Source organism: Dreissena polymorpha, chromosome 12 (genome assembly GCF_020536995.1).
Source record: "Dreissena polymorpha isolate Duluth1 chromosome 12, UMN_Dpol_1.0, whole genome shotgun sequence".
NCBI classification, from domain to species: domain Eukaryota; kingdom Metazoa; phylum Mollusca; class Bivalvia; order Myida; family Dreissenidae; genus Dreissena; species Dreissena polymorpha.
The window spans coordinates 53,857,035-53,870,920 of record NC_068366.1 but is presented as its reverse complement, the minus strand read 5'-3'; the positions used below and the strand labels follow the sequence as shown (position 1 = coordinate 53,870,920).

Genomic DNA, 13,886 nt, shown 5'->3' with positions numbered 1-13,886 from the left:
TATTACTTTGACAAAACAACACTTACCTGAATACCACAATGGATTCCACCCAAACAATACCCCACACCCCTACCCAGAATTCTTCCCCCCCCCCCCAAACCTCCCCCCCCCCCGCAACATTTTTTTTTATTATTTTTTTTAAAGATATATGCTATTGGGCATATTCAACTTGTTTTGAGCTCAAAATACAGTGTCCTCCAAGTCAATTGTGTTTACAAACATTCAGTTTATTTACATCGCTGTTTACTCGGGAAAGTGAAAGTAAAAGTGATTCAGGTCACCAAAAATATAACGATGATTTTTAACGTTTTCCGGTATCACCCACAAAGTATGTCTCTTCTAAATGGTTAAAACGTTTGTAGTGATCTAATAGGTTACTTTCTGCTGGTAAAAAGTTGTTTACAATAGAATTAAAATTGAATTTTATTTCGGCTATTTTAGCATACGTCACCGCTTATAGGCTACACACCACGTTAGTTGCAAAGTTGTAAACATTTCTTCCAATTATGAAACGGTTATATTTTCGATAATTCTTGACAACATTGCATCTAAGCTGTGTTATAAGCATTTTTTATGCAAGAGTAACTGAAATCAGTTAAAAATAAGACCAGTTTATAAGCATAATAGATTGATTTGTCACCTTTATAGGGCCTTTAAACATCATCTAATTAATTACCACACCCCACATTATACCCCCCCCCCCCCCCTCCCCCCCCTCTCACCCCCAATCTCCCCCCCCCCTCATTTTTTTAACATCATCTAATAAATTACCCCACCCCACATCATACCCCCCTCTCACCCCCCCCCCCCCCAACCTCCCCCCCCCCCCCCGAAAATATTTTTTTTAACATCATCTAATAAATTACCCCCACCGCACATTATACCCCCCTTTCACACCCCCCCCCCCCCCCCCCCCCCCCCCAAAAAAAAAAAATATTTTTTTTATACTTTTTTATTTTTGAAAGATCGTCTAATAAATGACCACACCCCACATTATAACCCCTCTCAACCCCCCCCCCCCCCCCCCCCCAATTTTTTTTTTTTTCCTTTCTTTATAATTGAAAGATCGTCGAATAAATTATTAAATATGAACAATTTACCCATGATGGCTTACGTTATACTGTCAAGCACTCAAATAGTCGAGCTGTCCTCTGACAGCTCTTGTTTCTTTTATTCTACATTACCCCACAAAATCTCTCCAATGTCTTACAGCTACTCACCCTAGGTACTATGCAAGCCTGGCACTCGGGCGTGCCATTCGGCATGGTGATGAGGTGCAGCCTCGACTCCCTGGTTACCATGGCGATGGCCATGAATGACGACACGCTCACAATGGACGAGGACCTGGAGGTGCACTCGGTCATGAGTAAGTTGAAAAGCCTGGGCTCATATTTTTAAAAACATCATATGATGATCTTATCTCTATCATAAGTAAGTTTCGAAGACTGGGTCCACATTTTTAAAGCATTGGTAAATTGTAGATCTCGATTATATGCCCCTATTCACCAATCCCTTCTTAGGCTTAAGAAAAATAAATGGACTTAGATCTTAGAAAAATTCTATGGAGTTTGATTTAATTGATACTATCAATGTTGGTTATGTCAGTAATTGTTATATATGAAGACTGATATATTTAGAATATGTAAGTTTCTAGACTAGACTCAAAATCTGTGTAATTTAGAACATGTCAGTATTAAAAATATATTTATTTTTATACTAAGTCTATGATTTGGTCTGTGAAAACAGGCAATTGTGAAGTTGTATTCAATCTTTTGTTAAGTCAATGGCATTGTAGGATGAACAATGTTTCATTTTCATTTTTCGATTGTGAGTAAGTTGTAGATTTACTTTTTTTAATCTAAGGGCTCTTATTTTAAAGCATGGTAAAATAATATTTAAAGTTTTATGTAGGATTAGTCACTTTGTATTGCAAGGGTAATCTCAAGTTGTTTAACCATTAAGATAACTAAACCCCCTTTTACAAATTAAAGGAGGTTTTACTGGTAAAACCTTCATTCAACTATTTACATGCATTTCATCTTATGATGTGAAGTTTTGCATTTTTCATCCTATGTTATCAAAAGTTATGCATCATTTTCAATTAAGTTTTCTATTGCTGAAACTTTTAACATAAGCATGTATTCCCGGATGTCAAATGGGGGTTATTTGTGCTTGATTGGTCATTGTCGACTCGAGTACTACTTAAATGTACACTGAATACCCTTAAGTATACTTAAATGTACCTGGGTACAAAAATTATACTTACACATACCCAGCCAATCTAGATGAGTTAGAATTCCAGGGTGCCTTTAAAAGCATTTTCCATACAGGGGTACATTTAAGTAGTATCCAAGCCGACAATGACCAATCAAGCGTTATTTGTCACTATTTAGGCAAGCTCTAGTAAGTTTAACATAGAATGTATGGATTTATTTATTTTACAGCATGATTGCCTTATACGAAGTTAAGAATCTGAAGTATTTTCTTTGCCAATTTGTAAACAAAATAAATACTTTCAGATAATTTTAAATAATTATTGTGAAAAATGCCATTTTTTCTCACTTGATGCAAGGATTCAGTGAACACTGCAGTAAAATTATAGTTTTAATGTCCAAGTAATTATTTAACTTTTAGCTTTGACGTTTTACGAATAAAGAACCAAACTGTTGTTAAAAATTCACTTCAGATATTTGGCTGAAGAAAATCTGTTTAGTTGTATATGTGTGGTACTTAATAAACCCTATTAAACGGACCTTATTCCAGGAAAATTAATGCATGTACGTGAAGAGTCATCTCAGATTTACCTTTGAAGTCTGCACAGGCTAATCAGGGACACAGGCTAATCAGGGACACAGGCTAATCAGGGACAAAGTTTTTCGCCTAGACTGGATTTTCATGCAAAAGGGACTTTTAAAACGAAAATTTTTATGAAAGCAGAAAGTTTTATCCCTGATAAGCCTGTGCAGACTGCACATTCTTATCTGGGATGACACTTTATGCACATGCATTTAGCCCAGTTTTCTCCGATCAAGGCTCATTTGATTGCTATTAGTTTGAATTCAAACTTTATTTCAGCAATAGCAACAGAAGGGAAACCTAGCAATCTGTTCTCCCCAGAAATCACTGTCACAGATGTACCAGCCCCTGATGAACGCGAGAAAAAGACGACAGAGGTACTGCCTGACCAACGACCCATGAAAGACAAGGTCCTCGCTTCGTTCATTACAAAACACAATGACCAAATCTCTGAAACGTGGTCGAACGAATCTCTAGCGTCAGCATCGAGCGTAGGTCGAATGGACATGCTCGATATGTCAGAACGAGGCTCAGTGGATGGTGAGTATGCAGCGTCATTCGCAGAGAGTGGGGCGGGCGAAAGATTGTCTGAACTTGATCCGACAGAGAATGTCCAAGCATTCAGTATAGAAGATAACTTGAAGTTTAGCTCTGTACCGAAACCTCCAAACGTTTTGGTGTATACTGGCAAAATAGATTCGGTACGGAAATTTGAAAAAGCGAGGGCTGTTTTACAGCAGTGCTTGTGTCCTGAGCGATACGTCATTTACCATCTTAAACACGAGGACATCGAAACTGTTCCTTGGATAGAAAACACCGCCTTGCTAGTTCTGGCAACGAAGAAAAAATACACCGACTCCGGTTCGGTTTTCATGGACTTCTTTAGGAGCGGAGGTCGCATAATAAGTTTCGGTTGTGGCTTTGATGCAGACATTGTGGGACAGACGTTGATTCATCCTGAAAGCTGGATAACGCAGCTGACATACAGTATCTGGTCAGACGTGTCCCTGATATCGGGGAGCTACACGTATAATGTCGATGATGTGAAGGTAGATGGATGCACCGTGATGCCGCTGGGATACGATAAAGAACAACGGGTTTCCATCGTTAAAGTCACAGTAGAGAGGAAAGACGTAGTTGGATGTGCTATTTTGTCACAGGTATGCTACAAGCTTTCATGTTTTAGAAATTAATATGTTAACCACACTAAGAAAAGTACAAATCACCACATTTGTCTTTAAAAGGGCCTAAGAAATTAAAAATTCATCTAATTTGTTTATGGACCTAAGAAATTAACACTTTGTCACATTTGTATTAAAGAACCTTAGAAAGATACAAATCACAACATGAAGATTTAAATGACCTGTCTGCTTATTCAAGGCCTATTACATTCTATGGTCATATATATCTTTCAGTCATTAACCAGTTACCGCATAGATACGTATTTTGAATAGTTTGTTGTCCCTTAGAAAGTTAAAAACTAAAGATCTTTCTTACTAGATTCAAGTTTTAAAGGCTTCATTTCCAACTTTTAGATAATGATGAGTAGCAAACAGCATAAAACCTAAACAGACTCAACGATTTTTTTTGTCCAATTGGGAAAAGTACCCGTACCGGTCCAATTGGGACAAATTGAGTCATGAAAACCTGAAAATTGGGAAATTAGTGTATTTGATTTTATGCTCCCAAATACTTTAAAATTGATAACTAAGTGTTTTCAAGCTGTCAATATTATATTTACCTAGGTTCAAGTCATGGAGCTGCATAGGGAAACTAATTAAATTAAATGTTGCATTTTCCAAACAATTTTTTTTTTTTACCTAAAATGGGGAATTTTTTGGACAGCAATTGGGAATTTTGTAGTGTTTTCCCAATTGGGAAAGTGCCGTTTACCACGTACTTTATAAAGAAGGAAAAAAATCACCGAGACTGCAAGTTACTCGCTGACTGATCTGGTTTTATGCCGTTTGCACATACTGGTAGCCATTTTCATTTTGCTTCTGAGTGGGAAAGGGTTAAACAATAGACATCTTTAATACAGGTGCTATTAGACAAAGGAGCGGGCGATTTAGGGGTCACACCCGAAATCTTCAACACACTCAAGAAATCTAACCCCGAGCGGTTTGAGATTATAATGGACCTGCTTACCTCCCTTGGTATGGAGTGCACCACTCAAGAACATCCAGTGCTCACACCTGCAAAGCTCCTTGCAAAGTCTCCAGTGAGTATAAATACTTATTGTTCTGATTATCATAGGCCAATAAATATTTGGTTTGCCTTTGGCTTGTCCATATGTGGATCTTAAATGATAACAAAGTATGCAGTGAACATAAATATGCCATAATGCCTAAACTTACTTCAACCATGTTTTCAATTTCATCATTTAGTGCTTAATACTTCTGTCTTTATGGCTTGCCATAGCATATTTTATGTATGCTGTTCAGGTGGTTTTGTATGCCCCTGGATAGAAAGATCAGGGGCATATTGTTTTGGGCCTGTCTGTCTGTCATTCATTCATTCATTGTGTGTGTCCCAAAACTTTAACCTTGGTTGAAGTTTTGCAGTAACTTTTGCATTATTGAAAATAGCAACTTGATATTTGGCATGCATGTGTATCTCATTAAGCTGCACATTTTGAGTGGTGAAAGGTCAAGGTCATCCTTCAAGGTCAAAGGTCAAATATATGGCTTCAAAGCGTCGCAATAGGGGGCATTGTGTTTCTGACACACACATCTGTTGTTTTCAGCTAAAATTTGAAAGACTGCCTACCCAGCCCAAGTTTGGAAAAAAAAAAAAGTTGAACAATTAAATTGGAAAGAAAAAATGCTAAAAAAGTTCAAGTATGGAAATATTTCTCTTTAAGTAGTAATTGATTCTGCTTATACACATACAATGTTTGCTTTTCATTCTTTATTGAGCTATATTTATAGAGCTGGTTAAGAAATGGAGACAAACTGACTTAATGAATTTAAAGAGAAAATACCGGTATGTGCATAGAAAATTACTTTTAAATCTGGAATTTTTAATTTATTTACCGGGTATTCAGGAAAAATTGAGAATCCGACAAAAATTTGGTCCAAACTTTTCAACGAAAAAAATATGTGAGCAATATATATCGAAAATAAGCAACATTTTTTGTGTAGACATGCCTCAATCTTATTTCCTATTCATAATTTGTAAAGAAAGTTTTATTTAAGTTAAATCATAACAACTAATAAAGGTCCCCCAACTCATACTTAGGGAATTACATGTATAACAACACTGCTGTGTTGATTGATCATGGGTACATATGACATTTCTCCATTTCTTTCCATTCTCCGATAATCCAGTATTATCACATTTTCCATTTTCAAAAGCAAAATCTATCTTATATTGATAATACATGAGTTTAATAAGAATTTCATAAAAACAATCCTTTATTTTATGCTTTCCGATGGTTGACAGATAAATATCAGTGAATTAAAACTAATATTTCACTGTTTCAAACAGTAAAAAAAAGTGAAAATTATTGATAATTTTTATTGTTTGATGGGGACTGTTTTAAGATATCTTTGGTTTCCCCATTCTGACCCCCCATTTAACCAAGGGCGATCACTCTGCATAATTTTTTTTATAAAAACATACGGATAAGCTTCCCTTGAACATTCATCTAATCACATTTTGGGGCGCCCAAAGGGGAATTTTATTGCCCAAATGGCAAAAAAATACAAAAATAATCATTTGTCAGTATAAAATAAAATGAATTGTGTCCGCCACTCGTAATATCATTTTCTATGATCACTCATGAATTAAAATCAATATTCCACCAAATCCAACAAATATCCTCTATGTATTTTTGGGGGTTAACTAGTACGAAGGGAACTTTGGAATGAGTTATTCCTATTCAACATGCAGAATTAATGCTACGCGATGTGCTTGCATTGGACACTGTTCATATTTAATTATAACATGTAATCAACGCATTATTATACCCCCACAAACGAAGTTTAGGGGGTATATAGGAGTGAACTTGTCTGTCTGTCAGTCTGTCGGTCTGTCTGTCGGTCCGTATTAAGTGTCCGCTCTCTAATTCAAGTTGTTTTCATCCGATCTTCACCAAACTTGGTCAAAAGTTGTATCTGCATGATGTCTAGGCCAAGTTTGAACATGGGCCTTGCCGGGTCAAAAACTAGGTCACGGGGTCACTTAGTGATTTTAAACATCCAGCATGTTGTCCGCTCTCTAATTCAAGTAGTTTTCATCCGATCTTCACCAAACTTGGTCAGAAGTTGTATCTAGATGATCTTAAGGCCAAGTTTAAACATGGGCCTTGCCGGGTCAAAAACTAGGTCATGGGTCACTTAGTGCGTTTTTAACATTCAGCATGTTGTCCGCTCTCTAATTCAAGTAGTTTTTATTCGATCTTCACCAAACTTGGTCAGAAGTTGTATCTGGATGATGTTAAGGCCATGTTCGAACATGGACCTTGCCGGGTCAAAAACTAGGTCACAAGGTCACTTAGTGCGTTTTTTAACATTCAGCATAGTGTACTCTCTCTTATTGAAGTAGTTTTCATCGGATCTTCACCAAACTTGGTCAGAAGTTTTATCTAGATGATCTGAAGGCCAAGTTCGAACATGGGCTATGCCGGGTCAAAAACTAGGTCACAGGGTCACTTAGTACGTTTTACACATTGAGCATGGTGTCCGCTCTCTATTTCAAGTAGTTTAAATCCAATCTTCACCACACTTGGTCAGAAGTTGTAACTAGATGATGTGTAGGTCAAGTTCAAACATGGGCCATGCCGGGTCAAAAACTAGGTCAGGGGATCACTTAGTGTGTTTTAAACCTCACCATGTTGTCCGCTCTGTAATTTAAGTAGTTTTTATCCAATCTTCACCAAAATTGGTCAGAAGTTGTATCTTGAGAATGTCTAGGGCAAGTTTGAATATGGGTCATGCCGGGTCAAAAAAAGGTCACAGGGTCACTTAGTGCGTTTTAAACATCACAATGTTGTCCACTCTCTAATTCAAGAAGTTTTCATCCAATCTTCACCAAACTTGGTCAGAAGTTGTATCTAGGTGATGTCTAGGTGCAGTTTGAATATGGGTAATGCCGGGTCAAAAACTATGTCACAGGGTATCTTAGTGCGTTTTAAACCTCACCATGTTGTCCACTCTCTAATTCAAGTAGTTTTCATCCAATCCTCACCAAACTTGGTCACAAACTTGGTCTAAATGATCTCTAGGGCAAGTTTGAACATGGGCCATTCCGGGCCTAAAACTAGGTCACGGGGCTCACTTAGTGCGTTTTTTAACATTCAGCATGGTGTCTGCTCTCTAATTCAAGTAGTTTACATCTGATCTTCACTTCAGAAGTTTTATGGAGATGATCTTAAGGCCAAGTTAGAACATGGGCCTTTCTGGGTCAAAAACTAGGTCAAGGGGTTACTTGGTGCGTTTTAAAAATTGAGCATGGTGTCCGCTGTTTTTTGTAAAGACGACATGCAAAATATTATTTGTCAATGCGATATGTGAGGGTATTCGTCACGTCTGTGACAAAGCTCTAGTTTAAAATTTAAATTAAAAATATTATTGCAAATTATTTTTTAAGATTCAGTGAAAATTATAATAAATCACAACATATTTTCAGTGGGAAGGTGTGTCGTTCCCAGAAATTCATATTAAACATATTAAAATATAGAATTTCATAAATTTAGATAAAGCAGAAAGTCGGCGTCTGTTTAATTTAGATTGTTGCCAGTTGTATGCTTTTATAACAGATTTTATTATCTTAGTTCTAGATAATGTACCTTTTATAATTTATTTAATCAATTATTTAGGCCACAACAAATTGATTACATGTTCGATGGATTTCCTGCACCTAAAAATCTTAAAACGAAATAAAAATATTTTAATTTTTCGCCCGCAGCAACAATTTGTGCTCCGCACATATTCGTTAAATGATTAAGTGTAATTTAGCCTACATATTTTGCGATATAGACTGTTATAACTGCTTTCCGAACTTTAAAAGTGATCTTAGTCTGTTTTTTCCGGTTTTTTTTGTTTTAAGTTGTGTAAATCATTATGAATGTGAGTACTGTATTCTGCGTCTTCCCCTCAAGTATAGGAATGACTTATGTAGAAAAAAGTCATTGAGGGTAGGTGTGTCAGACTGCGAATGTTTGTACAAGCTCCAATTATATTGGGTTTATCATTTTGATAGCCATATATAATGACTTATGTAAAAAAAGTCATTGATGGTCGGTGTTTCAGACTGTGAATGTTTGTACAAGCTCCAATTATTTTGGGTTTATCATTTTGATAGCCATATATAATATCAACTGTCTGCGGCAATGTTATTCTACTGCGGCCTGCTTCCTGCCAACGAGTAGGCATTACGAGAGTGATGCGTGCTTTCCATATTTAGAAAATGAACTTTGAATTTATCTCTTGAATGGCTATTCCTGCATTTTGGTTAATCGAAACTGTCCTGCGAAATAATAATCATATGCAATTGCAAACTTTGCCGCCTTTTCAGAGTGCATTTGGTTTATAGAATTTTGTCAGTAAAGTACGATTTTTTGTATATCTATGTTTCACAGCGCTTTGGGCACATATGGCATTGTTCAGTAAGTTATTATCCCTCGCCATATGCGGAGGGATATTGTTTTGGCGTTGTCCGTCAGTCCGTCTTTCGAACGTCTTTCCGTCCATCCGGAGCCATATCTTGGAAATGCTTTGGCGGATTTCATTGAAACTTGGTATGAGTATATATATATGGATAACAGGATAATGCACGCCAAATGGCACTGTACACCATCTGTTAATAACGGAGTTATGGCCCTTTATATCTTGAAAAAATGCTTTCTTGAGTGTCAAATATAACACGTTTGTGTCCAGAAGCATATTGGCGAGGGATATCAATTCAACAAATGTGTTTGTTTAAATTGATTTGATTAAAAAATTACTCCCTCTTATGGTTGTACTGGCTATTGTTATAAATATATATAATAGTACTAGTCATTATACTAGAATGTATAATAGTATTTTTTGCACTCAAATTTGACCAATATATGTGCTATGTTAAAATATAGTATCAATTTATGTACACAATATTTTGTTTGTTTTTATTTTGTGCTTTTCGCTCGCCTGCGATTTTTTAAAAAATGGAATAAAAATTAATTTATTTTTATTTCGCTCGCTCGCTCAATTTCTGGTTGGCTAAAATCCATAGAACACATCATCAATTTGTTGTGGCCTTACCTTCATTTTGAAAATCTAATACTTTTGTTAGAATGTGTTCTGAACTTTGAGCCCTTGTTATTTACTCTTAAATATTTATGTGTGTTTTTTTTCTCAATTATTCCCTCAGGAAATCAAATCTAGCTTCATGGAATCCATCAAAGACAGACTGTCATCTGGTATACTCAAGTTTGGTGGTCAAAGTCTGCATTTTACAGATGAAGAAAGAATACCAGTCCAGGAAAATTTACTTCCTGTGCAGACAGCAAGTGAGAAACCAGACACATTTAACATTGACTGTTACCTTGACAACCTGAGCACTCAGTCCTTAGGCAACATGGTATTTTTTGTGGAAGTTGTGCCAACTACCATGACAATATTAGACGGGTAAGAAACTTTTGCTTTTGTGCTGTAGTCTTTTTTGAAAACAAAAAACCAATTACATTGTACCGTTAATACTCTAAGTTTCGGGACACTTAAAAATAATTTATTTTTCTCGTGTCCCAAAATTTAGATGCATTTTTTTTTTTTTTTACGAGTGATCCAAAAATTTAGAGACATAATTTATCTTTGTTTGTCATTTATTATTTTGAAATAAAACCAATTCATACATGTGCAATAATTTTATTGTGTAGTACTCTCCTTTCTCTTTAAAAAAAAACAACATTATTTCGCTTATTTGCAATCTCTTATCTGAAATGGTGTATGAAAACGTTTTAAAAAACAGCAATACTGCTTCATGAATAAGATATTTCATTTCCTGTCAAATGCTGTTAGGTGAAACCATAGTTTTTTACCGGTTTATATGGTCATCTTACTAATTAGGCAATTGTAATGGTCCATTGCCCTAAGTGCTGTCATATGCCAGGTTTTATGACCTTAATCCGGTTGAAAAACCCATGATCGAAAGGTCCCAGATAAGTGAAAACAGGGCAAAAATCTGGAAAAATATTGCTGTAAAATATACTGCCGAATAATTGGTCATTAATTTTGGACAAAAACCTGTATGTCCGAAAATATAGGGTCTTGAAAAATATTTATTTTGGCTCAAAAAGGGATGTCCTAAAACTTAGAGTAATTAAGGTAAATAACCAGACTAGAAAGTAATGAAAGGTCAGGTCACTGGCTCATGTCTTGGACAATTGGTATGCCTTGAAAGCTTTCAAGCGTGCGCTTCAGGGTTATCATGGCCCTCATGTTACTTAATGTTACTAAAGAATGTACACGACTTACGTGTTAATGACTTTCTTTAAGGCTGTTGCTTTTAACCAGGTTTTCCGAAGGAAAAAACTGGTTATTAGATTGGCGAATGCGGGTGGGCGGCTGGCGGGCGGGTGGAACAAGCTTGTCCGCTCTCTAATTCAAATAGTTTTCATCCAATCTTTACGAAACTTGGTCAGAAGTTGTATTTAGATAATATCTAGGTAAAGTTCGAATATGGGTCATGCCAGGTTAAAAACTAGGTCACTGGGACTAAAAATAGATTGATTTTGAATCAAGCGGGGTAACTGTGATGAACAATCAGTATGAATGCACATTTTGAGTTGTAGTTGTCTCCCTTTATCAGATTTTTTTAATTATTATTGAAAACCTGGTTTTGTGACAATTTTGTCCCTTGTTGCCTAGTTAACATACTTTATTACTGAACATAAACTGTTGTTTTTGTCCCAGATTATGAATTGTATGGCTTCACAAGGCTTTACCCCAGTTTACACCCTATATGACTTTTCATAAGGCTGTTGTTTTCGGTACCAGACAATGTGGGGTTGCTGGCCATAGCAAGACAGCAGACAAGTGGAAAAGGTAATGTGATTGGATATTTATTAATCACTGGTACATAGATCAAAGTGATTTTTAAATAATGGATATATTTGAAGCTTTATGAAGTTGATAAAATGATTGTATATATTCTTGTGCTCAGGCTATCTTTGCTTTCAAGTTCTCCATGTTCTTTTGAAATGTTCCTGTTTGTGTAAACAAAGCAATATGTTTTTATACCCCACAAACAAAGTTTAGGAGGGTATATGGGAGTGAACTTGTCTGTCGGTCGGTCGATCTGTCTGGCTGTCGGTAGGTAGGTCCGTATTAAGTGTCTGCGCTCTAATTTAAGCTGTTTTCATCCGATTTTCACCAAACTTGCTCAGATGTTGTATCTTGATGATGTCTAGGTCAACTTTTAATATGGGTCATGCCGGGTAAAAAACTAGGTCACAGGGTCACTTATTGCGTTTTAAAGATTGAGCATGGTGTTGGCTGTTTTTTGTGAAGACAACATGCAAAATATTCGGTTTCAATGTGGCATGAAGGGGTATTTGTCACATCTGTGACAAAGCTCTATTTGATGTTTAATACAAAAATAAAAATCAAAGTGGTATGGTTCATAGAAAAAAATGTTTGTATCATTTATAGGGGACTAGGTGTCATTACTTATAGTTGCCAGTTTACATTATTGTCATTTATAACAACATCATGACAATTGTAACAGATGAAGTGTCTTTAAAAAAAAGCATGTTGATCTTTTTTATGTAAATATTGTGATGCATGACGTAAACTCTTTAACCCATCCCAGAATGTAACTTTCCTCGAACTTCGAAGAAAAAGATATGCCAGGTTATTATATCATTAAAGATTAAGTGTATATAAATATTGAAGGTGGCAATTGTAAGTATATGGTGTCCGCCAAACAGAAGTTCCTGACTTTTATCCCCTTCTAGAAGATTTCTCAAAAACAGAGTACTATCTCTTCCCAGACAATTGACTTGAGAGTGCCTCTATAAGCCAAAGGCTTGAGCTTCAATCAGACATCAATTAATAGGTTTAAAAAAACTAAAAGTATGGGTATTTGTATGTTGATATTGTAAAAAGTAGCACTACATGTTTTTCATTGGCCCACTGAATATGTCTAATGTCTCAATCCGGTATTTGAATGTCAGGTAGGGGAGGTAACTCTTGGCTGAGCCCGGTGGGCTGTGCGATGTTCTCCCTTCATGTGCGTGTGCCCCTGGAGTCGCCACTGGGTCGGGCGGTGTCCTTTCTGCAGCACATCACGGCCCTGGCAGTCGTGAACAGCGTATGTGGTCTCCCGGGATACCAGGTGTGATGCCATGGTTTTGTGTTGATGGCCACTTTAGATGAAAATAGTAAACCCCCACCCACTACCTTAGAAAACTGTGCATGTTGTTTTTTTACTCAAATTACAAAGGGTGGTATGGATCTAAAAACAAACTTTATAACTTATATTTTGTCCAATTAATTTTTATTTGCAGTTTCTTTGCAGTAATGTTTTTCACGTTTTACATTTAGTTAACTGTGGTTATAAATTAATTACTGCCGTTGTATTTATAAATGTGACAGTGGTTTCAATTTGTTAGGGCAGTATCAAATTAATCCTGCTGGTTATTTGCCTACTGTTGAATTTATTTGTATGGGTTAATAATGGTGTTTTGCTTTTTGATGCTCATCAGTACCTTACAGTTGGAAATGAAGCCTTTAAAACTTGAATCTGTTAAGAAAGGGCTAACAGTGAATTTGTTTTTCTAAGAGACTACAAATGAGTCAAAATGCGTATCTTAAGAGGTAAAGGGTTAATAACACATGTTCTCTGTATGTTTGTCAGGATTTTGACTTGCGCCTCAAGTGGCCCAATGACATCTACTATGGGGCACAGATGAAGCTGGGAGGCATCATTGTCAAGTCTACAATCATGGATGGGTTAATACATGCTACCATTGGTAATTACATCATTATCTTAAATGTCCTCCTTCTGTAATAATATCCAATTAATTTAATCGATTTAATATCTTCAACCCAGTAAACATGCTATCCACATTAAAGGTTTGTTTTGGTCATGTTGGTATAGTAGATATG

General features: G+C 36.2%; 1 protein-coding gene across 3 annotated transcripts in view; it reads left to right on the top strand.

Moving 5' to 3' along the window:
- Positions 1–13,886, top strand: part of LOC127852785 (biotin--protein ligase-like) — a 33,966-nt gene that overhangs the window by 14,170 nt on the left and 5,910 nt on the right. For all 3 annotated transcript variants that reach the window (XM_052386753.1, XM_052386754.1, XM_052386752.1), the window contains exons 5-11: positions 1,213–1,366; positions 3,076–3,956; positions 4,838–5,017; positions 10,150–10,406; positions 11,755–11,822; positions 12,953–13,113; positions 13,636–13,750. In XM_052386753.1, coding sequence (XP_052242713.1) covers positions 1,213–1,366; positions 3,076–3,956; positions 4,838–5,017; positions 10,150–10,406; positions 11,755–11,822; positions 12,953–13,113; positions 13,636–13,750 — 1,816 coding nt within the window. The remainder of the gene's footprint in view (positions 1–1,212; positions 1,367–3,075; positions 3,957–4,837; positions 5,018–10,149; positions 10,407–11,754; positions 11,823–12,952; positions 13,114–13,635; positions 13,751–13,886) is intronic.